This window comes from Amborella trichopoda, chromosome 10 (genome assembly GCF_054954075.1).
Source record: "Amborella trichopoda isolate Santa Cruz 75 chromosome 10, AtrichopodaSantaCruz75HAP2 v2.0, whole genome shotgun sequence".
NCBI lineage: Eukaryota > Viridiplantae > Streptophyta > Magnoliopsida > Amborellales > Amborellaceae > Amborella > Amborella trichopoda.
Window position 1 is genome coordinate 7,256,035 of NC_142345.1, and position 24,145 is coordinate 7,280,179.

At 34.5% G+C, this 24,145-nt stretch overlaps 2 protein-coding genes across 17 annotated transcripts; one reads left to right on the plus strand and one right to left on the minus strand.

Moving 5' to 3' along the window:
• The first annotated feature begins 6,496 nt into the window (after nt 1-6,496).
• On the plus strand, nt 6,497-11,718 carry SP1L2 (SPIRAL1-like2). The gene is made up of 3 exons (XM_088848585.1): nt 6,497-6,609; nt 9,726-10,022; nt 11,455-11,718. Exons 2-3 carry the CDS (start codon nt 9,753-9,755, stop codon nt 11,536-11,538), a joined length of 354 nt encoding a protein of 117 aa, XP_088704711.1. The 5' UTR covers nt 6,497-6,609; nt 9,726-9,752; the 3' UTR covers nt 11,539-11,718.
• Nucleotides 11,719-14,753: 3,035 nt separating this feature from the next.
• LOC18446265 (uncharacterized) lies at nt 14,754-23,465 on the minus strand. 16 transcript variants are annotated; one of them, XM_088848579.1, is made up of 13 exons: nt 23,278-23,426; nt 23,111-23,157; nt 22,032-22,260; nt 21,689-21,838; nt 20,132-20,299; nt 19,597-19,749; nt 19,123-19,275; nt 18,038-18,199; nt 17,150-17,338; nt 16,671-16,854; nt 16,149-16,371; nt 15,784-15,877; nt 14,754-15,125 (listed from the first exon to the last, which is right to left on the minus strand). In XM_088848579.1, the coding sequence occupies exons 3-13, from the start codon at nt 22,243-22,245 to the stop codon at nt 15,052-15,054; spliced, it is 1,764 nt and encodes a 587-aa protein (XP_088704705.1). In that variant the 5' UTR covers nt 22,246-22,260; nt 23,111-23,157; nt 23,278-23,426; the 3' UTR covers nt 14,754-15,051. The 16 variants fall into 16 exon arrangements, with proteins under 16 accessions (XP_088704705.1, XP_020530474.1, XP_088704710.1 ...); XM_020674815.2 differs by having other exon boundaries at nt 15,784-15,880; XM_088848584.1 differs by having other exon boundaries at nt 22,032-22,272; nt 23,278-23,424.
• Between the last annotated feature and the right edge of the window lie 680 nt (nt 23,466-24,145).

Genomic DNA, 24,145 nt, shown 5'->3' on the forward strand with positions numbered 1-24,145 from the left:
CAAAAATGTGTGAAACCGGAGCCACTTGAGTCACCCGATTGGTTCAACAAGATCCTAATTAAGGGAAATTGGGACCTTAGACTTGACCCATCCAGTTCATTGTTATGAACAAGTTGGCTTTACATAAGACGTGGTTGTTTATATAGACAAACCCATATAGGGATTATATATGTGTCTATACATACAGGTATGAGAGAGAGATGCTTTAAAAAAAAGGGAAGCTTTACATGTGGCTTCACTCACATAAAAAGTTTATTGCAATTACACTTCCCGCCCTTCTGATATGAATAGATGGTTGGGATTACCACTGTTTAATTTTTAATGTTTTTATATACATTTTTTTAGTGTAATTTGGGTCATCTCCGCATCTTATTGTGGCACGACTAGAAAAAAAAAAATTGGTTGCAACATTTTGACTATAAGATTTTAGTTTTGTTATATTATGTTGACTGTTTTTTATTTTTGTTGTTTCTTTCGTTGTATTAAATGCTTCTGTTTTTTTTTTTCCTGTTGGTTTTATGTTGCCATTTCCTCTATTTTAAATGATATTTCTTTGATTCGCTCTCTCTTATATGTAGTATGTAATGTACTTTGAATTCTTTTTTTTTACTTATTGTTGTATCTATGATTATGTAATATCTAGTATATGGTTTCTATATTAGCTTGCTTTTGATATGTTTTTTCATAGAGAATGGTACTCTATTAAAAATCTTGTAATACATATTACTAAACAAAGTGGGTGATTTTATAATTTCCTCCTATGTTCATGATAAATATGTTTTTATTTGTATTTTTTTCGGGGGGATTGTTGTTTGGTTATTAGGTTATGTTTTCATTGTTGCTGTGTCACCATTTTTTTTTTTTTCCTTTTGCTTATGTTATTAATTTGGAAAATTATTGTGGTTATCCCTTAACTTTTGTCTAGGAAGGGTGAGGACCTTAAACTGTCTCTTATCTCGTCCCAAGCCCAAATAAAGGTAGCGGGTTGTGTTAGGTAGGCAGTCAACATAAAACTTTGCCAAAACTTTTTATAAATCTTGATTCTATATTATTTGCTTGTGTTATGGCATGGTCTCACAGAGAGTATATCCCTTGATAGAGCAGAATGACAGATCATAATTTGTGTAGTCAGTCCCAAATAGTTAGAAAAAGGCTTTGATAATGATGACCTATTTCTTCGGCATTTATTGATTTCACTCATCTTCCATCTCTTTGTAAAAAATATCCAAAACTAGGAGCTTATGTTGCATAGTCAAACTATCTCTTGGGACAACTATACAGTCTTTACATGATGGTCGATCTGTCTTCTTAACTAAAAATAAGTGTACTCGACTTTTATATTATCCACTTTTATAAGTTATTGAATATTCATTTCAATTTTTAAAGCAGGTATTTGTGATTGTGGTCATAAGCCATAGCAAAATCAAGAATAACATTACCCATATCATGTTTTTCCTAAATTTATATCCTCCATGCACCCTTTCATATTATTTACCATCTTCTCCTACATGACCATTTAAGTCCCCTCCTAGAAAAGTCCTCTCTCCATTTAGTATTCCTTGGACTAATCGATCCATGTCTTTCTAGAATTATCTTTTAATTCTGCTGTTTAGTCCAACCTCTGGCACATAAGCACTAATTGCATTAATTACTTATTCCCCAAGCACAAGTTCAATTAATAGAAGCCCATTACCTACTCTCTTAACATCTACTACTTTATCATTGAAATCTATGTCTTTATTATGCCTTCGTTATTTCTATTATTATTCTTTCCAATATACCAATATTTATATCCTTCAATTTCCTTATTTTTACCCATTGCCATTAAGATTCATGTAGGAAAGTCATGTTATCTCTCCTTCATCTCATAGTATCCATTAACTATCTATAGTTGCCTGTTAGAGTTCATATATTCAATGTTCAAGGGGACTTATTTTAACCACATCTATGATGCAAATTCAAATTTTTAAAAAAAAAAATTGACTATTTGGACGAAGAGAGGGTATGTGCAATTTTTAGGGTGATACAAATGCTACAAATATGGTTTTTTACAAGTGTGGTTGCATTATAGTACTATACAACCATTGTATGAAATCATTCCCCTTTGTAGATATATTCCCTAATATCTATTCACATGTGTGAAGTTGCTTAGGATCAAGGGTGGCAATGAATCTGGACCAGTCCCGGGTTGGGGTATGGGTTCAAAAATTAGACCCCACATTTCGCGTCTGGGTCCAAACCTTGGACCCGAATACTATTCAGGTCCGGGTCCGGTTGGGTTTGGGTCCCACATTTTCCAATTATGAAAATATATTTAAATATATAGATATTTTTATTTTTGGGCCAGGTCTAGGTCTGAGTATGGATCCAGGTAACACATTATTTTTTTGGGTTCGGGTCTGTCTGGGTCTGGTTTCGATGACTTCGGATCCACTCGGGTCCAATTCTGGGTCTAAATTTGGGTCCAGGTTCGGGTCCTATAATAGCTTTTGGGGTCAAGGTCCCTTTACCCGTTGCACCTTACTTAGCATGCACGACTCGTTCAAGTTTGTTTAAGTTTGGAGGCACATCCACTCACAAAATCAAAAGAATAGGATTCTAGGCAGAGAGAGATGGGGAGAAGGTTCATAAAAATAACACCCCAAGTTCCACCATTCCACTCATTTTATAATTTTAGTCAGTTGCTAGATTTGACCAAACTGCCCCTTCTTCAATAGGGATTGAGCAGCCCAGCTTTCGACGTCTGACGAAAATGCCTTTGCCATGGTGTTTTGAGTGGTGAGGAGAGGGCAACGTGCAATCAACCAACGCTCTCACATGCCTCCCACTTCGCAAGTCCATTGAATATACCACACAATTCTAATAATAAATAATAAATAAATTTCAGTTAAATAAATAAAAGGAAAAAATCCAAAAAAACATGAATCTATTCCCAGCAAATAATAATTGAAAAAAAAAAAAAAGGTGGGGTTTGTATAGAGCCTAGGCTCTAAACAATCAAAATAGAGCCTACTTTTAAATAGTGTCTAGAAATGTGGTTTCAATATTGGAAATTTTTGTGATTGTCTTAAAATATATTTTTATATTTACTTATAAAGTTTAAAGTTTCAAAAATAGTGTAGATCCACATATCTATGAAAACTTGAAAATTTGGAAAATTTATAGTGCAAAAATTTGTTACAAAATATACTATTTCTAAAACTTAAAATCCATTTTTTTTTTCATATCCATGCATCTTGATGTCGAGATGATCAATTTGAAGATATTTGGGCATCAAAACAACCTCTTCTAGTGAAATTTTTTGGTTAGGCTCAAATTTGATTGTTTAGAGTCTCAGCTCTATATAAAATTTTTCCAAAAAAAGAAGCTAAATAAATGCGTGGAGATGCGTTTGAAACTAAAATTTTTCCAAAAAAAGAAGCTAAATAAATGCGTGGAGATGCGCTTGAAACTAGCCAGTTCGACCCATGTGAGGCCATCTTCTAACATCAGGGTTCCATTGATGGCTTTCTTCCTTCATTTTACCCTCAATTTTTCGCCAAAGGATATTAACATCTCCACTCTCATAGTTTTGCCGTTCTAGATACCCAAAGTACGGCTGCATATGCACAAAGAAAGAGAGAGGACGTGGTGTCCTTGGCTGCAACCCTTGAGCTTTAGGTTTTACAGAGAGAGAGATTTTAATATGATTCCCGGGCAGTCATACAATGAGAGAGAGATGCTTTCACTTCTTTAGATTTTAGAGAGAGAGAGATTTTAGTATGGCAATTATATAATGAGAGAGAGATGCCTTCACTTCTTTAGGTTTTAAAGAGAGAGAGATTTTAATATGATACCCTGGTAGAGAGAGATTCTTTCACTTTTAAAAAATGAGTTGGGATAAAAGCAACACCACAAACATAGGATATTCTTTCACTAAATGAGCAAGGATAGGATTCCAGCGTGGTTTGATTGGATGTTAATCTTGAGTTTCAACAGCCAAAAGAAAAAGAAGTTAGGAGAGAGAGAGAGTTATTGTCAAAAAAAACAAAAAAAGAGTGAGAGAGGGTTTGATTTGATGTTAATTCTAAATTTAAACAATCAATCGAAAGAAGGGAAAAGTTTATATAGAGTCGAAGCTCTAAACAATCAAATTTGAGCCTACCTAAAAAATTTAACTAATAGATGTTGATTGGATACTCAAATATCTTCAAATCGATCATCTCGACATCAAAATGCATGGACATGATAAAAAAATAGATTTCAAGTTTTGAAAATAGTGTATTTTGTAACACATTTTTGGACCGTCAATTTTCAAGATTAACAAGTTTTCATAGATTTGCTCAATTTATACTATTTTTTAAGCTTTAAACTTTATAAATAAGTATGAAAATATATTTTAAAGCATGTGAAAATATATTTTAAGGCTATCACAAAGATTTCCAATATGGAAACAACATTTCTCGATACTATTTTAAGGTAGGCTCTAATTTTATTGTTTAGAGCCTAAGCTCTATACAAACTGCCTCCCGAAAAAGAAAGGGAAAAGTTTATATAGAGGCGAGGCTCTAAACAATCAAATTCGAGCCTACATCAAAAACTTCACTAGAAGAGGTTGTTTTGATGCCCAAATATCCTCAAATTAATCATCCCGACATCAAGATGCATGGACATGAAAAAAACATCGATTTTAACTTTTGAAATAGTGTATTTTATAACGCATTTTTTTACTGTCAGTTTTCAAGATTTTCAAGTTCTTATAGATCTCTTGATCTATACTATTTTTTAAGTTTTAAATTTTATAAATAAAGATAAAAATATATTTTAAGGCTATCAAAAAGATTTTCAATATTAAAACCATTTTTTTCGACAGTATTTAAAGGTAGGCTCTAATTTGATTGTTTAGAGCCCATGCTCTATACAACGTCACCCTAAAAGAAATTAGGAGAGAGAAAGAGAGAGGAGTGAAATGCTTTGGCAAAAGAATTGAGATAAAGTCAGCACCACATGAGAGAAGGGAGGAGAGAGATGCTTTCACTATAAATGAGAGATGAGCTACAGCCCCATGAATAAAACAATGTGAGGTGAGATAAAGTCCCTACGCAAGAGAGAGAGGGTGAGGTTTGTCTAAGGTCCCCATCTTATACAGTAAGGCACATTTTTTATTTTGTCGGAATATGTGGTTTTATTGTTGATACGACCTCTTGAAAATCTATGTGTAACCCTAATTATGAAATTTAAATGTTTAAAAATAGTGTAGATGGAGCAAATCTATAAGTTTTAAAAAAATTTAAAAATAAACGGTCTGAATAACTTGTTACAAGATATACAATTTTTAAGGCTTGAGATTCTTGTTTTTCTTTATATCCATATGCCTCAAGGTCGAGATGATCAATTTGAAGGTTTTTCAACTCTAAAATAGTTTTTTCTACAAGATTTTTGAGGTGCACCTTACTTTAATAAAATAAGGTTCAACCTTATATAAACTTTTTCCCTATTAAGAAGAGATAAATGCATTTTAAATTAGGGGGACAGATGAATAGAGGGATGCATCTCAATAGAGAGAGATCAATTAGTGAGAAAAAACATAAGAGAGAGATGGGTATCAAATTGAGAGAGATGCATCGTAATTAGGGAGACAGAAAAGGAGAGAGAGACGCACCACAATAGAGTAGGGAGAAAAAAAATGTATATAATGAGATCATTGTTAGAAAAATCGGGCGATCTAACCGCCAACTGCCCGGTTTCGATTTAGGGCAGTTTTGGTACTCTACCAGTATTTTAAAAATTTAAAAAAAAATGTATATAAATTCTTAAAAATAAAGAATTTGGTTTATAATATACTTTTTAATATTCTTTACATTATGATAAAGATTAAATTTGTTTTCGTTATTAATACTCACTTTACTTCAAAAATCGATTCGTTGCAATTTATTTTTTTCATTAATTTTTAACTTCATTTGAATGTATTTTAATAATTCTTTATATGCTTTTCATATTTTAGTGGATTTTTCTTTTTAATCTTTTGTATTTTTTCTACACTTTTTTGACTGCCTTAGACTTGTTCGATTAAAATGATCGAATCGGCTGGTTTACTGGTTAGGTCGGTTAAACGGTTTCCGGGCTCATGTCCGATTAACCATTCCGGTTCGATTTTATGAATATTGTTGTTGATATATGGAGGTCACAATCATCGTTGACAGTTAGATTCGAAAATCAAATGGTCGAGGATATATTATTATTTTAGCTCAAAATTCAAAATAAAAGTTCTCGTACTTTCATAGAGTTCATGGGCCAAAAATAATTGTGATTCTTTGTAAAACAAATAAATAATCTCGTTGTACACAATCGCGGATAAAAGTAGATATACAAACGCCTCAAATCACCGACCAGGGGCAAAATAATCATCTTAAAATTATGGGTACGCATGTCAATATATAAAGTTTTAGGGCCTTTTATCGTCAAATTTCAAATTATTTAGCCATATATAAGTGTCGGTCTCACCTATCATTTTCTCATTTTAAGCCCCCATGTCTCTCTTTCTCTATCTTCAATTCAAAGAGTAACAGGAGGAACAGGAAAAGCTCTTCTCATCTTCTTCATCTCTCAGATCCGGCATAACAGATCGAGGTAAGCGGTCACTGATCTCATTTTTTCTTCAAATTCTCATTTTCTCTTTAAATTCTCATTTTCACGTCATTTATAGGTAAAAATCCCTTGAAACTAGGTGAAATTGGCCTACGATGTCATTTTTTGCTTCATTTTGGCTCACTTTACTTAATTTCCATGTGATTTGGCTCTCCATTTCTTTTTTCTGAGAATCTGTGCGAAAATAAGTAAAAGATGAAGTACTCTATAGTTTAGGGCTTTAGGGCTTTTCTGATGGCCTGTTTGTTAATCAGCCGATAAATATATTGGAGAATAACTCTAAAATGGTGTTTAACTCTAAAATGGTGTTTTGTTCTCTGTGAGAGTTTGGATTTTGGTTGTGAAAAAAAATTGTTGTTTGGCATTTATGCATCAAATCTCATGAAAGCCAGGGCTAAAATGCTTGGATTTTTGCTCTGCTTGATGCTACTGCTGCTCTTTCACTGCATTATTTCTTTTGTGAAGAACTATTAAATCTAGGTTTGAAATGGCATCTTATGAGGTCTATGACACCTTCTCACCTTTGACTGTTCACATGTCATTCAGCAGTTTAGCATCGCAGGCTCTTGAAAACTATAGGTCTAAAATAGTGATTTGTTCTCTCTAGGAACTCAATTTTGGATCCTTTTCTATACGAAATCTTTCATAAATGAGCTCTACAGTTGGTGTCCTGTTCTTCTTAGGGTTGGGAATTCCTTTGAAATTGTGGCTATTTTTTTATGAATCGGACTTTTCCTGCAAAATATCTCTATGACAAAGTCAAAATGGTGGTCTATGTTCCCTAAGGCTTAAATAATTGACTTGAAATTCGTGTAATTTTGTCAATGCATGCAGCTGCAAAGTATCTTGGAAAAAGAGTTCTTAAATGGGTTTCATTGCTTCTATGACTTACATTATCGATCTCTTGAGTGATGATATTTGTTCTGATTGCCTGATCTGAGAAATATCCTCATTTCTTAAATGGATTTGGTCTGAAATAGAAGGATGTCATGGCTAATATTTGGGTTTTTATGTATTTTTATCGTTGAAACATGAGATTTCAACGACTATTTTTTACTGTAACTTGAATCTTTATGTATGTTGATGCATATTGGTAAATTAAGATGAATATTCTTGTCCTATAGTTTTCCTTGAAGATTGTGTGAAAAAATCCATTTTGATAAGTATTTCGATACATTAGACATGGATAACTGGATAATCTTGTTGAAGATCGTAAATGCTCTTTATCTTTTGGAGTGTTAAAGAGATATGTACTTTGTAAATTTACTGAAACTAATGTTTTGGTCGATCTGGGTGTTCATGCGTATTTGTGCTTGAAATATATGGCACAATATTGGTGCTGGTATGATGGAATTTTCTGAATATTGGTTGTATTTGTTTCTTACACATGGTGTGGCATTAATAACTTATGCATTTGTATAACTAGTGAATGTGGCTTTGTCATCTTTTTGAAGTCTTTTGTTACATATATTGATGCATCATGCATTTAAATTGGTCATGATTTTCTCTACTTTCATGACTAGTCTTTGATTTCTTGTTACTGATTTGATGAGTTACTTCTCCATTTTGAAGGGATCTATTATTTGATATCTGCTGTGGATAGAATAACATAGCATTTTAAGTGAATTTTAGTCATGCGCCTCTATAATTGTGAATATGTGTAAAATCCTTTTTAAAACTTGTACATCCTTATGTGATTAATTCCATTTAGGCATGGTACTTTACATTCAAGCAAGCCGACCCTAATTAGTTGGGAAAAGGCTTTGATGATAATGTTAACTTTACATTCAAGCAGATTATGAATGATTGTTGTGAGTGTAGGGTGTGTTGGATTGATAGAACTTTTTGGGAGTGGGAGACCCGAGTTCCACCAAAATCTGCCTCCTGTGTTTGATCACACCCCATTGGAAGCCGCAAAGTAGAGCTTGCAGTTTCCAGCAGTGCATGAAAGAACATATTTTGATGTTGTTTCATAGAAGCCACCCCTTCCATGCTAATAAAAGCATGGAAGGGGCGGCTTTGGCAGCCCCCTCTTCCACCAATCAAACACACGTTTAGTGATACACATGTGCGTTGAATAAGTGGGCTAGAAGAAAGGGAAATGACTGATATGATTGATTGTTCTGGCATATCCTATCTTTCTAGTTTTTAAAGCTTGATGAAACCCACTCTCCCACCACAACCCACCTGGAAAAAACAAATAACCATACCAAAGACCATTCTTTCAAAAAAAATTTTTTTTTTTTCCTTTTTTGCATTTTTCTAAAAAGTAGAAAGAGAGCAGTATAATTTAATCTTGCTTCTTTTCTACCAACCAGTGCACATAAGGGCTAATGGTTGGACACTAACTTTTCTATTTATTTATTTTTGTTAATTTCCTTTAAATAAAAGCGTGCCCTTGTAAAATTTGATATGTATGTACTGTCTTTGTCAGTTTTTTGCACTCTACATACTCATGCTAACAGGGGTGTGGCCCTGAATTACACTATTAAAACTGGTTTGTCTAGTGTCATAGTAAATGTCTACTTGATTTTAATAGTGACTGACCTACCTGTGACTAACTACCATTAAAGGAGTATGATACCCTTCAAGTCTCATAAGACTACTATTATGATCTTGATGTGAATGTCATAACAATCAATGGCTCGAATGACTATTGTAACCTTGATAATAATGCCATGTAAACTAACAACGGGAATTACTATTCTCTGGATTTGAGCTTAGATCTCAATTCAAAGGAACTTGTTGCTACCTGGAAGTTGTTAGTTGATACCTTGAAGCTCATTTTTCCCTATGTCCAACGCTAACTCATCCTCTACTTTTTCTTTTCTTTTTCCTTTTTGAAGAATGAAGGACTGAACCTCTACTCTTTGAACATAACCTTTAACCGAACTTGCCAATGAAGAGGAAAAAATACTATTATACCCAGATTAATATAAAAAAACTACTGCACGCTGCCAAAAGGAACAAGACTGTGATATCAAACTACACCTAACCAGACTGTTCTACCTGTAATAAAGGAAACAAAAGACAACCGTACCCATCAGACCGAACAAGAGACAATTAGCTGCTGATAAGGAATGGAAAATTTCATGCAGATCCAACAAGGGGCTTCTAGAGAGAGAATGGGTCGTGGGGTGAGTAGTGGAGGGGGCCAGAGCTCATTGGGCTACCTCTTTGGGAGCAATGGCGAGTCCCCAAAGCCTGCAGCTCCAGTCAGTCACACGCCACCACCTCAGCCCAACGGTGCTGGCAATGGTGGGCTGGCCCAGAAGCCAACCTCAGGCCCCCCACCAACTGTTGATAGCTCGAAGCAGGTTCCTGCAGGCATCCATGGCAACACTGCCAACAACTACTTCCGTGCTGAGGGCCAAAACAGTGGCAACTTCATTACGGTATTTGGAACCTCTCTCTCTCTCTCTCTCTCTCATTATACAAAGTAAACATATGCTTATAATTCATACGGAACTGTTGGTGACTTTCATAACTTTCTAATGAGTATTTGACAAGAGTTGCGGTCTACCAAAGTAAACATACATGCTTATAATTTATACGGAACTGTTGGTGACTTTCATAACTTTCTAATGAGTATTTGACAAGAGCGGCATACTATAACAGAATGGATTATGAAAAAACCATAACTTTTGGAAGTTACCATAACTTTTGGAAGTTTGGGTCACTATCACTAACGGAATGATGGAAAAACTTTTGATGATTCACATGAAACTTTAGCACACTTTCGGAACATTCTAGTCAAGTATAATAATATGATGGACTATGGAAGAATCATAATCAATAGCATCATCATCACCATCCATGGAAATGGAGTAGAGTACTGGGATACCCACCAATTTCGGAGATAACAGTAATGGTGGGTCCGCCCTCTCAGTCACCACTCATTATTTCAAGGTCCAACAGTGATTTATCTGTACTCTTAAACTTTCCCTGTAGTTTGGGGGGGATTATGGACCATGGAGAAACCATACTCTACGGGGTCATCTCCATTTAATGAAATTATTGATAATGAAATGATGGATGGCGATGGAGAAAGCTGGCTGACTAGTGGGATGTATTCTGTTCTGGTGGGTCTCTCTCTCTCTCTCTCTCTGTTACTGTCCATTGTTTCAAGCGAAGCAGGTTGGTTTCTGCAACGAGTGGAGCCAACAAGTGGAGTTTACGAAACAAGCTTAGTATGAGCCAACGAGAATAAATGGATGGTGCTGACCAAGTTAACATGGTTTTCCATTGTCAATTTGATTATTCTTTACCAGTACTGGGATAATTATACCAAATTTTTAAAATTAATGTGTTTAATTATTGCAGGACTGAACAAAAAAGGGAAAGAATATTTTCTTAATACGGGTCTTTTAATTTTTCATTGTTTTTTTTTTCTGAAAGAATGTATTAATTCTTGAACAATAATTAATGCTTAAATATGACAATTAAGATTACTTGGTCTTATTCATTTTCATATTCATATTGAACATGCCCCCAGATTTTCTATAGCCAAGAGAAAAGGTAATGGTTTTTTTGTGCACAAATAAGTTGGGTTCGACTGAAAGCGCCATTTTTCGTGCCTATGATGCAACTTTGAATGTGAAACAGATGAAATTTGTTCTCTTCATTGTTATATAGTTATTATCATTTATTTGGACACATTCAGTGATTTACTATCTATTCCTTTCCTTTAACTGTGTGTCTCGAGATCGAGATCAAGATCGCGATTGCGATCGTGAGAGAGAGAGAGAGAGAGAGAGAGAGAATTAAACTGAATTGTATTTTTGTGCAGAGAGAGAGAGAATTAAACTGAATTGTATATTTGTGCAGGATCGGCCTTCTACCAAGGTGCACTCAGCCCCTGGTGGAGGCTCCTCTCTTGGTTATCTCTTTGGTAATGGTGGCAGCAACTGAAGAGTTGCTGTCTCGCAATCTGCAAGTGTTTTCCGTTGTCTCGACAGTAGACAAGAACATTTGCAGTTTTATTATGTTTCTCTAAAAATCTTGTGGGTGTTTATTTGATGTAATATATGGCAACAATGCTTGAAATTATATATCATTAGCTCTAGACCCATTTGGGAGGCCCTTGAAAAAGCCTAAGTTGGTTCTTTATTTGATGAAAATCGAATTAGGTTCTCTGACTGATATTATCAAGTAGTATCACCATCTGTGTTTTTTTTTTTTTTCTTTTTGTTAGAGTGAGATAAAGTTTGGTTAAGTTTCAGATCAAAGTGCGAGTGGTTATGGTGCGAGGTGTTTTCAACTCCTCCCTTTTGGCGCCCAATTGCAGGAAGCATATGTTAGAGAGAGACACAGGCTCTTGGAGAAAACTTGTTGCATAGTTTCATTAGTAAGGAACTTCAAGTTAAAACAAATTTAGACAGAGAACTCGTGTCGTTGAAATTATTCAAATGACTTGGAAATTGGAAGGTAGCTGACTGATTGGAGAATGGGGAAGTTTGACAGCTAAAACCTGGAATCAAAATTGGAAATTTGTAATTCTGAAACTTTGAAAATAGAGAATTTGACTACCTAGCAATATAAAAATAGTGTTTGGTTTACGTGTATGGACTCTAGAATTATGTGGTTTTTAGAAAATGGGTGTGGTTTGCAGGATACTGCGACTTTAAACAATCAAAGGTGTACCAACTAATTTTATCATAAGATGAAATTTTGATGTAAAAAATTCTTAGCCTGGGAAATCCATTTTCATCTCTAATTATAAAATTTTAAACCTAAAAAATGGTTTAAATCAAGTAAATCTATAAACATATGAAAATCTTACTTTTTCAACAAAAAAAAAAAGAATTTTGAAATTAGGTGATCTAGATAATATGTTGCAAGGTGCACTATTTTTTTGGGATTGGAAATCTTTTTTTTTTATATATTATTTTGGGACTGAAATCTTTTCTTTTTATATATTATTAGAGGGTTTTCCAATTTCAAAACAGCCTATTATGATGGATTCTGCATTTTAAGATTGCAATCTTATACAAACTTTTCCCTTGGAAAAGAATGTTTGATTGGTTTAAACTGAAATTTCCAATTGGAACCGTCCCTTGAAGTTTTTGTTACTGAGATGGTAATATTTTACCTTCAAATGGTGTCGAGCAATATGGTTGCAATATTGGAAATCTTTGTGATAACCTTAGAATATATTTTTATATTTATTTATAAAGTTTAAAACTTCAAAAATAGTGTATATTGATATATCTATAAAAACTTGAAAATCTTGAAATTTGATGGTCTAAAAATGCGTTACAAAATACATTATTTCAAAAACTTGAAATCCATTTTGTTTTATATCTATGCATCTTGATGTCAAGATGATCAATTTGAAGATATTTGGGCATCAAAACAACTATCTTTTAATGAAATTTTTGAAGTAAGCTCAAATTTGATTGTTACCTCTTCTAATGTAGTTTTTAAGGTAGGCTCAAATTTGATTTTTTAGAGCCAAGTCTCTATATAAACTTTTTCCTTACTGAAATGGATGCTCTTTATTACATAAAAAAAATCAATTTTGGATTAGGTGAGAGCATGACCAAATATTTCAATTTTATTTTTTTTATACATCAAAGTGAGCTAAAATTTTGGGCTTCTTTATGTTTCACTTTCATGTACCTATCAAAAATATTGAAAAATAATTTGGACAATATAATAACCTCATCGACGGTAGAATACATATTTAATTATTTCAATTTTACTGCAGTTTCTATGCATTGGATTAAGCTAAAATCTGGGGCGTCCATGCTTCTTCCCTTCATGCACTTGTGACAAACATAAAATATGCTTTTAGAAAACATAAAATGATCGAAACACCCTTGAAACTCACCTTAACACTACTGCACTAACATTAGATCTTTGAGTGGATGGTTTGGAGTATTTTAATTTTAATTTTTTGTATATATTGGACGGATATAAAATTTGAGGCATCTGTACGTCCAAATAACTCTTACCTATAAAAAATATAAAACAAAATTTGTGAAAACAAAATTCCATTTATTTTTATATACATTTTTCCTCGTGAGAATTAATTGATTTTCTTTAAAGAAAATTTACCACAGTACTTATAAAGGATGTATTATTTAGCATTCTTCCCTTTTACAATTATTCTTTTGATCATATGTTTTTTTATGGGTATTTTAAATTAAATTAACTAATATAGAAACATTGTTAAATTGTCTATATCTCATCAGTAATTTGTTATGATCATATGTTCTTTTATGGGTATTTTAAATTAAATCAAATAAATAGAAACAGTGTTAAATTGTTTATATCTCATCAGTAATTTGATAAATTTGCCATCTCTAAAATCAAGCAACCCATCCAAAAATAAGTGTTTTTTATCTAATTTTTTTTTACCCCAACAACCATCCTCCTTTTTTATCAGTTTTTTCTCCCTCCTTTTCCCTGCTCTAAAAGATCTATACTATTAGTTTTGCATTAGAACCTCAATTCCAGTTCTTCCTCCCTCGTTTTCACTGCCCTAAAAGATCTATACCATTACTTTTGCATTAGAACCTCAATTCGACAAAATAATGTGCTTGAAAGTTTGGGGTTTGTCTTTTTCCAATTTCACGAGTTGTGGAGATCAAAGTCAAGATATTGGCGGTTTTGAGCCAGAATTGTACAACAGCATCATTCAGTGGATCTTTTGGAAAGGAAACGGATTATGGTGATCACAGGTTTGTATTTTAGACTTATTATGTTTATCCTCCGATGGGACCTTCAAGAGATCTTAGTTTTTCAATTGATTTTGAGAAAATGGGAGTTTTTTTGCCTTTTCTTTCATTAATTTGAGGCCTTGGGTCAAGACCGTAGAGACGGTATGGGTTTTCGTAGCACAATGTCTCTAGTTCCATTCTTATTAAAAAAAAAAAAAAAACCCTCGGAGGTGATCCTACTTGCTTTAACAGATCATGAGTTCCAGCTTTTAAAAACATTTATTCTAAAGCTGCACATCACCAAAAAGAAAGCAGTAGTAATCAAAAGGAAACCATAAAAGGAAAATTGGAAATTTGTATATCACTAGGTTTAACAGATCATGAGTTCCTGCTTTTAAAAACATTTATTCTAAAGCTGCACATCACCAAAAAGCAACCAGTAGTAATCAACAGGAAACCATAAAACAAAAGGAAAAGTCGAAATTTGTATATCACTAACTACCACAAGTTCATAAAAGAGAAATCATATACAAACATTCAGAAGCTTAAGAACAGCCAAAAACTAGCCCTCACAAAACACCCCCCCCCCCAAAACAGGCCCTGTCACAGCCTACATCACCTTCTCGGTGGAATGCTTGGATTTTCTGGAGAAGAAACCCATACAGGTTCGAATCTTTAAATTTGGAAAACCACCATTTTCTCTCTTTCTTTTTGGTTTTTCCCTTCGACTTCCCCTTTATAAATTCTAAAGACGTGCTTTTTAGGGCAAGGAAGGCTGGCTGGATTTCTCTTCTCCGTGGGCTTCTATGACTGGATGTTGGTCACTGATTTTTGCTGCAAAATCTCAAATTATAAGTATCATGAAACCATGAATGTCATCACAAATGCAATTAATTACATTCGATTTCTAGAAAATTTTCAGAATAAATTGCGAGGTTAGAACTTAAAAAGGTAAAACTGTTAACCAACATGGCAAAATTTCCCCTCCCCTTCTTGTTTGTCTTCCTGAACCAAAATATCCCATCCTCATTATTACATTTCCATACAATTTCTAGAACAAAGAAAATTTATGGAAATAAATTAGTAGATAGAAAAAAAATAAAAAATTTTGCCTGCTTCTGTGGAAGCAAGTTGTATATTGCTCCCTCGGGCAAAAACCCATATTCAGTTAAATCATCCCAAGTGGGTGTTTTCCTGAGGGAATTTGCTACACCAGTAATTGACTATTGAAACCAAATTTAATCCTAAGAAATATATGTATAAGAAATTTCTTGAAGTGAACAAGGGTAATAAAATTTTCCATTTTTTTTTTCCCCTTCTATTAACATTATTCATGTGTGTGTTTGCACGGCAGCTAATCAACACAGGAGGGTGTGTGTGTGTCTGCATTTTTTTTCATTGATCATGCACATACATTTAGATGTTAGCATAAATTTAATTTAGAACAAATATACGAAAAGTGAGAGAAAAGATAAGGGGATTGAATTTGTACTCTGGTCTGATGGAGGAGGAAGAGTCTCCGCTTGGGTTGCATTATGCTCCGACTCCTTTTGTGGTGCTGGGGTGGGTCCAGCTGTCTCTGGCGTCTGCTGCAAAAGAGAGCACACTTAAAGACTAACCATGTATCTCTCTCTCTGACAATTGTGATCAACACCTCTTCAAAAAATTTGAGAGGAATGGGTTCATTCTCATCATCTGTTGCTGACCATGGAGGGTTGGGGATGCATAGAGCACACTGAATGTAATCTATGTGTATCATAGCATGATGCCTAGACAAACATTCAGAGAGAGAGAGAGACGCACACACATGCACACACACACACACAAACACATGCACACATAAAAGATAACACTAACTGTATGTCGTTGAGGAGGCTCATTCGAGGGAGCAGAAGTGTGAGGGTGAGAAGCAAGAGCAACCCCAGGTGATTCTTGAGTAGGGGTTCTTGAAACAGGAGAGGCATCTGCTGCTTTCTTTTGATCTGATTGCTTCATTGCCTGTTTGGCAGCTCTAGAAATCTTCAATTTTGGCTTGTGGACATCATTTAACTTGGCACCAGCCTCTCCAGCTATCTTTTTCCTGGTATATATATATGAAACAATAATTAAATAACATGAAAGAACACATTTTTTTCTTCTAGGTGGGCAAGCTAGGGTTTGAAACTTGGCTTGTGTTCTAGAGCACCAGAAAATCAACTGTGGTTTATTTATTTTTAACTTGGTGGGATTAAAAATCCAGCTTAGTCTCCCCTCAAAAAGAAACAGACGACAAACGAACAAAATTGTTGCTATTAGGACTCCAAGGATAGAGAAGAATACTCCTTGGGCAAGACCATGGCTAAATGATCATAAGCATGGCAGCGGCTCATTTACACTCACCGACTAAGGTAGGCATGGGCAGCATGACTAAAGTTCGGCTCATAAGAAAATAATATGCCCCGCAAAGGCTTGCCGTCAATATTAGTCTCAATATTGTAGCCATAACGGAATATGTCTGTTATCTTGGCTTCAAATATCTTTTCTTCTGGTGGTTTTACTTCAAATAAGGAGGCTTTCCCCATAGCTGCATCATAACATAGTACATTCAACAAAATAAGACATTCATAACAACCACCAAACGAACAATAGACAGTGTAAGGCATTTAAGTTCCTTAAAGAAAGCAATTTGGAAGCTTGATATTCTCCATTAAGTCAATACTTGCATGAGAAATCATCTAATGGTACTTGTAAACTTATTTTTAAGATCCCCGTTGCAATATAATGAGACTAAGCACATATTATACAACACATTAAGCATGAACTGCCACTATACAGAAGCAAAACACAGGTATTGCATTAAAGAAATAGTGTCTTATTACCAGCTTGGGAAAACATAGGCGGAGACATCAATGGGTAAGAATCAGGGGTCAGCTCAACCTTTCGCACGTCCTTATCTTTCTCAGACCCGCTTGAAGGAAGATATTGCTGTTGCCGCTTTCTCTTCAATTCCTTGCGAAGAGAGAACTTTTCTGGCCTTTGGTCACCTCGTCCATTTTCCGAAGACATATCTGTGTAAGCTATAGTCAGTATGGTTTTTCAGAATTGCTTTTTCTCTCTGATCAAATAATTAATCAGCAATTACACCATAGCATAAATTTATAAATTCAGAAAATCCAGAGAATACCACCAAAAGCTTGATCCAAGAGTTGACAAAAAGATGAGGGAAGAAACACAGGAAAAACCTATCAAGTTCAGAAAACCTTTAGCACTTTAGACGAAAAAATGGCAAGTTGTGGATTGTTTACAAGATCTCAGGAAAAATTGAAGATAATTCATTTCATATTTTATGTGTTCTTTTTAGTTTTTGTTTCATTTGGCCTTCAAGTAAGGACGGTGTTTAGAAACTCGTCTAATATTTGTCTGACATACTTGTACTTCTATACTTGATCAATGAAGAAAGCAAGATTCCCAAAAAGAAAAACTGTCATTTCTTGCGACTGTAATTTGTGTTTTCAAACTTGCACCCAAAACTACGAAAAATTACACCAAATACTACATGGAAAGAAGGAAAACAAAATAAAAGTCAAAGGAGCAGCCTAACCAAATTATCAAATGTAAAGTTCATAATATAGTTTAGAAGTTCCAAAACAATTAAAAAAAAAGTTCTAAAACTAGCATGACAGATTATTATTCCTACAACCCATATAAGAGGGCAATCCTTTTTTTATTGGAAATCCACATTAAGAAGATACAAGAAATGGCCATACCGGTGTATAAGTAAAACATGTCATCAAGGGCCTCGAGGTTTTCATTGCAACCTCCTATGAACACAAGAACCCCCTTCCGTGGATCCAAACAATCTCCAGCAACTGAAAACCTGGATGAAGGCCCTTGGCCCACATTAGAGATTTTATTCCAAACACCGGTTTCTGCAAACACAAATTGAATGAAGTGAGATTATCAGCAAAACCAAAATTCGGAAGGGTACCTGATCCCTCAACAATTACGTAGTACATAAACACTCATTTAAACATAATGATGCAGAGCGATAATAAATGGAGCCTTTGAGAACTGCAAGAGTCAATAATAGAAAAAGAAAATGATAAATGAAGGCACGTAGAATAGCTCATTGATTTCGTCTAGTGAAAGAGTAAGAAGATTACATACTTGGTATTTCTTTCACCATTAATATCAAGACGATGGATTCTGTACGTAGACTCTATATAACATACAGTGCACAGCTGGGGCATCAACCATCCATTCTCATCAACAGATGGCATAGACTAACTATGAATCTGGATGAGAAACACTAACTCAGGTTACGCCCAATCTCCATCATTGTTGAGCAAAGATGGTGAATACCCTGGCTGGGTACAAAATAGTTTCCCCATCACCAAAATGAGATGCAAAATCAATCTACAACTATGGATTCAGACATAAATTGAAATTAGAAAAATTTATTTTAACCCCAAAACAAGGGAATGAAGGACCCATGTACCAGAATAAGGTTTGGAAAACCCTAGCCATAAAAGGATTTCACAAAACAAAACAAAAACTGAAAAATATATGTAATTTCTCCAAATGAATTAACAATATTCTGCACAAAATAATTGATATCTCTTAGATGAAATAAGACACCATGCCCTAATCCCAGGGACTATGGGAGTCATCATCATCCAAGGTAATGATTGACGGTGACAGAGAGTAGAATCCACTGGAAAAGTAGACGACCCCAGAGTAGGTTCCAGTCTCTCTCCATTCCTGCCCACTGTGACACTGCACACTGATGAAACCAATGTACTATTTCTTTGATAAGCCACTGGATTATAGCATGCTTTCCCTAAATATATACCCGCATCCAGCACGTGGAGATCATCATATAGGTTGCGGTCATCAGTAAAGCCACCGAAAACAAACAATTTCTTCCCAAGAGCAACAGTTGCATGACCAGCACGAGGAGCTAGCATCTGCCCTGATGTGTTAAGCTCCCTCCAAACAAGAGTGTCTGCAAAAATCAGTTAATCTAAATTGTTAAACACAAATTTTAATTCCTGATAATTAAACAAAGAACCACAAGCACAACCTTCCTGAAGGTTGCAAAAAGTAGTAACATATCAAATATGTTCGCAATAGCAATAGAAAAGGAAACACGGGAAGATATGGTAACCCAAACAAGATCCCGTCACCAAATAATTCCTAAGTATTTTTAACCAAGGGGAGACATGATCATCAAGCAACACATAAGAGTTTAATTTTAAGGCAATAATGCATAAGGTTTTTAATTTGTACCATTATCAAAATCAAATATTAGGAGAACGGGAATAACCTGCATCTAGTATATGAACATCAGAAAGGTAATAGTCAGATGCATCTTCACCACCAAGCACAATAATTTTGTTCCTCCAAGATGAACAAGTATGGCTATCCCGTGCAGAGGGAGGGATGCCACTTGTTACAGCTCGCTTCCAAGTAAAACTCTCTGCAAGTAAATACTTAACCATGTTAGAAATTAAATATGGAAGGAAAAAGGGGGGGGAGGGGGGAAATTAAGCATGCCAAACCCTGTCAAATATAGAGTATCACACTAGCAAGTAGACAAGAACAAAGGCTATAAAAGGTATTTTATTGTCCAATGGGTTGGGGAATATCATAGTGCCTTGGGGTCATATCCTGTTTTAGTTGATCTCTTTCTCCATTACCACCCATCATTTCAGCGGACAATCATGACCCAATGAACTGTGAAGTCCGTAGTCCATCAGATTAAGTATTCATTCCCAATACAGTAACCATAATTTGTTTAGCTAAGCACTTCAATATGATATCCACACAACACCAGATGGGGCATAAATTGGGAATGCTACCTGTGTCCAATATGTATAGATCATTATAATATACTTCTTCTGGTTCATTGCGAGACTTCCCACACCCTCCAAATATGAAAAGACGCTTGTCAATGAGTGCTGCACTGTGTCCTTCTCGTGCATCAGGACCATCACCAACCAAATTTGGTTGCATCCATGTGTTGGTAACTATAAAATGCAGTACAGTTAGTGGGTAGTTAATATGTCAAAGTAACAAAAAATTGGCATGAATATTAAAATATATCCACTAGCCAACCATTACTAATCACATATTATTAACATGGCCTTTAACTTCTTACAGTTAGAAGAAAATAGACCCATTTCTTTTTTTTTTGTAAAAATGAACCAGTGGTAGTAGGAAACCTCAGGGCTCTGTTCCAATCTCAGCCTATACAAACACCTTGTCAAATTTAGCTTTATCAACCCAAAGAAGCACGAGAATAGACTCATGCCCCTTTTTTTACCTCTGTTATTCGGAAAAGGGGGAAGAATTCCAAATTTATCTTCTTTTTCATTTTTCAAGAATTTCATTATTTGATGAATAAGAACCAAGGACATTAAGAATGGACATTAAGACCTAATGAAGCAATCAAACTTAGTAAAAATGGATTTTGCCATAGAACATGCACCAATGAAAATAGAATCATCCATTCCCAATTCCCCACTATCATAGTGGAAAACTACAAGAGTTACCTAGAACGAATAGAAACAAAAAATGGTGATTTATGTACCCAAACTAGATGGAAAAACCGAAAACAATATGGAAATCCTCAGCTTCATGTTTCTCCACTGGCCTCCGACAAGGACTGATAATATGAGAAGATGGTACATCATGTTATATATAGTAACAAAAGGCTAATTGGTAAAGATGTTATTAAAACACATATAGTTTTCCCATAGCATAAGATGTTCAGCTGAAATAGCATTTGCAGTTTCACTCGCAAAGACTGTAGAATTTCCCATCACAACTGGATAATTATGAGAACAACCTTTTCTTTAATTTTGGGGTTAACAATGAGAATAACTTCTCAAGCTCAGTGAGCAGAATTTCATTCACGAGGTCCATAGAACTTCCCATAGAATTTCCCATCATGGCAGGATAAGAATTAGCTTCTCATATCTGTACTTATAAGAATATGTCCATTACCCCCAAACAATATTCAAGCAGCCCATACAATGAAATTCGCGCAACATTGACACGTTTTTGTACATATTCATGCTGGCCAATGATTAACTTAATGGGCATTTGGTTGCATGTCAAGAACTTATCCATTCTACGTAATGTTTATCTAGTTCGACATAGAAGTTGAAATATGAAAGAAAACAGAGTTTTTCTTTCCTTTTTTTTTTTTTAGTTGGGATAGAAAGAAATGCAAGTTAAATACTTCAATTGTATAATAGAATAGGATATAACTGGACCAAGCAAACCGATGATATAAGCTTAACAAAACCATTATAACTCAAATCATCAATGACCATTTCCAATGATATCGTGGAGGGAAAATTAAGGAGTAAAAATTAAAATAAGCAGAGGATACAGATAAAAAAAAAACTTACTTGTATCGAGAATATGCAAATCCTTGAGTGGGTTCTTCCCATCTGTACCACCAAACACAAATAAATTGTTCCCAACAGTGGTGCAGCTATGACTGTCTCTTGGGGAAGGCGGTATGCCTTTCACCATCGGCTTGCTCCATGTTTGCTTCACTGTAAAGCCCAAGAAAATAGCACCCCAGTACCCAGCAAAATAAACAACACATGCAAGAATGACCAAACTCAAAATATATAAAAAAGAAGAACCAACAAAAGAAACCAAGGAACAAATCATGGAAATCATTCCACCACATAAATTTTATAAATAATACAATAATATGAATATAAACAGAGAGACATTACCCACATGTGTCAAATACATGAACATCATTGGTTTGACAGTTGTCTTTGCCATAACCTCCAAAAACATAGAGAAACCTCCCTCCTTTGATGGAATTGCAGGTATGACCCCATCTCTTTCCTGGCCCCAGAATACCACCTTTCCTACCGGGAGATTTCCTCCCCTCCAGTGGTTGGATTTCCTTCAATTTCATCTTTAATTTCACTCTTTCCCATCTCATTTTTGCCGAAATTCACTAAGAAAAAAGCTAAACAAAATTAATTATAATTCTCAGAAATCTAGCAACTCATGCACATTCAATGCAGTAATCATGGGAAAATGAAGTTATTACAGGGTTTGAACAGTAATCTCAAAGTATAAGAAATGGGTCCAAAACTAAGATCAGTGTAATAGAAAAACACACAAAACCGAGCACCACATTTAAAAAGAAACAAAACAAGGCTTATTCCATTTATATAGATGGTTCATTTTATGGCCATCGAGATGATTCAGGTTTCATTGAGTTTTCATTAGAGAAAATAAAATATTATGGGAAATGGACAAACATAACGAACCGTGAAAACAACAGAAAAAGCCCCAACAAAGCCAAACAAAATTAATTATAATTCTCAGAAATCCAGCAACTCGTGAACATTCAATGCAGTATCATGGGAAAGTGAAGTTATTACAGGGTTTGAAGAGTAATCTCAAAATATAAGAAACGGGTCCAAAACTAAGATCAGTGTAATAGAAAAACGCACAAAACCGAACCCCACATTTAAAAAGAAACAAAATAAGGCTTATTCCATTCATATAGACGGTTTTTTTTTATGGCCATGGAGATGATTCAGGTTTCATTGAGTTTTATTAGAGAAAAGAATACGTTTCATTGAGTTTTATTAGAGAAAAAAAAATATTACGGGAAATGGACAAACATATCGAATGGTGAAAACAACAGCAAAAACCCCAACTCGTAATATCCTGCCTGAAACACATTTCACACCATAATCATGGAAAACCTATATTTTTAACAGCATATAAAGAAAAATTGAAAATGGGGAAATGGGTATTGCTATTTAGGTTAAACCAATAAACAATCAACTCACCAACTTGTAAGAGCCCGAAGTTATTAAGATTACGGGCAATGGAAAATCTGGATTTCAGCAGATTTATTAAGATTAAGAAAATTGGTGGATAATGAAGCTAGACTAATAAAATAGCAACAGGATATTACTTTTTGTAAGCAGTATAAAGAGAAAGGTAAATGGGGTACCTGAACCAAGGTGGTGGGGGTAAAAAGCAAGAGTTTGTCTAGAGAGAGAGGGGAAGTTTCTTGTTGTATAAAAAGTAGGGGTTTGTCTATAGAGTAGAGAGAGAGAGAGAGAGAGAGAGAGAGGCGTTTTGTATTATTTGTGAGTGTACAGTCCTATGCCAAACCTCACCATTAAATACCATAAATGGACCTTACTTTTTTGGGTGTCTCCCATTAAAACCCTTGACCTGTTCAATTTTGTTTTTTTTCCGACGTTCATTAGACCTAAGTTTTTTTAATATTCTTTTTGGACCTAATTTTGTGGTTTAAGATATCGAACAAAAAGTTAATATAGGTTAACACCTTAAAATGCATAATTAAGGTGCATCTCAAAAAGGGTACGATTTGTATAGAGCCGAGGCTTTAAACATTCAAAGTAAAGCGCACCGTTAAATACTATCGAAAATAGTATTCGCAAAATCGAATCAGAACAGTTAACAGGACATAGGAGTGAAAGCGATTTAACCGGCCTAACTGGTAAACTGACCGATTCAACCGTTCTAACTGAGCAACTCTCGGGGCAATCAATAAATTGTTGCAAAAATAAAAAAGATACAAAAAAATCTACTAAAATATGAAAAACATATAAAAAATGCTTAAAACAAAACACATTCAAATGAAGTTGAAAATTAGTGAAAAAAGTGAATTTTAAAAGTGCTTAAGGGTATTTTTAAAATTTTCCAAAAAATATGAAAGTGAGAATTAATGACCAAAATAATTTATGATCTTTACCATAATATAAAGAATATTAAAAAATACATTACAAATCACATTCTTTATTTTTGGGATTTTATATACTTTTTTAATTATTTTTTTAAAAAATACTGGT

Coding starts and splice junctions, on each gene's coding strand:
- SP1L2 (XM_088848585.1), top strand. CDS start 9,753: ATGGGTCGTGGGGTGAGTAGTGGAGGGGGCCAGAGCTCATTGGGCTAC. Junction 10,023..11,454: donor ACAGTGGCAACTTCATTACG/GTATTTGGAACC, acceptor ATATTTGTGCAG/GATCGGCCTTCTACCAAGGT.
- LOC18446265 (XM_020674814.2), bottom strand. CDS start 22,245: ATGAGATGGGAAAGAGTGAAATTAAAGATGAAATTGAAGGAAATCCAA. Junction 18,200..19,122: donor TCTCCACGTGCTGGATGCGG/GTATATATTTAG, acceptor TTGTGTTTGCAG/AAACCGGTGTTTGGAATAAA. Junction 16,855..17,149: donor GCCTATGTTTTCCCAAGCTG/GTAATAAGACAC, acceptor GTTATGATGCAG/CTATGGGGAAAGCCTCCTTA.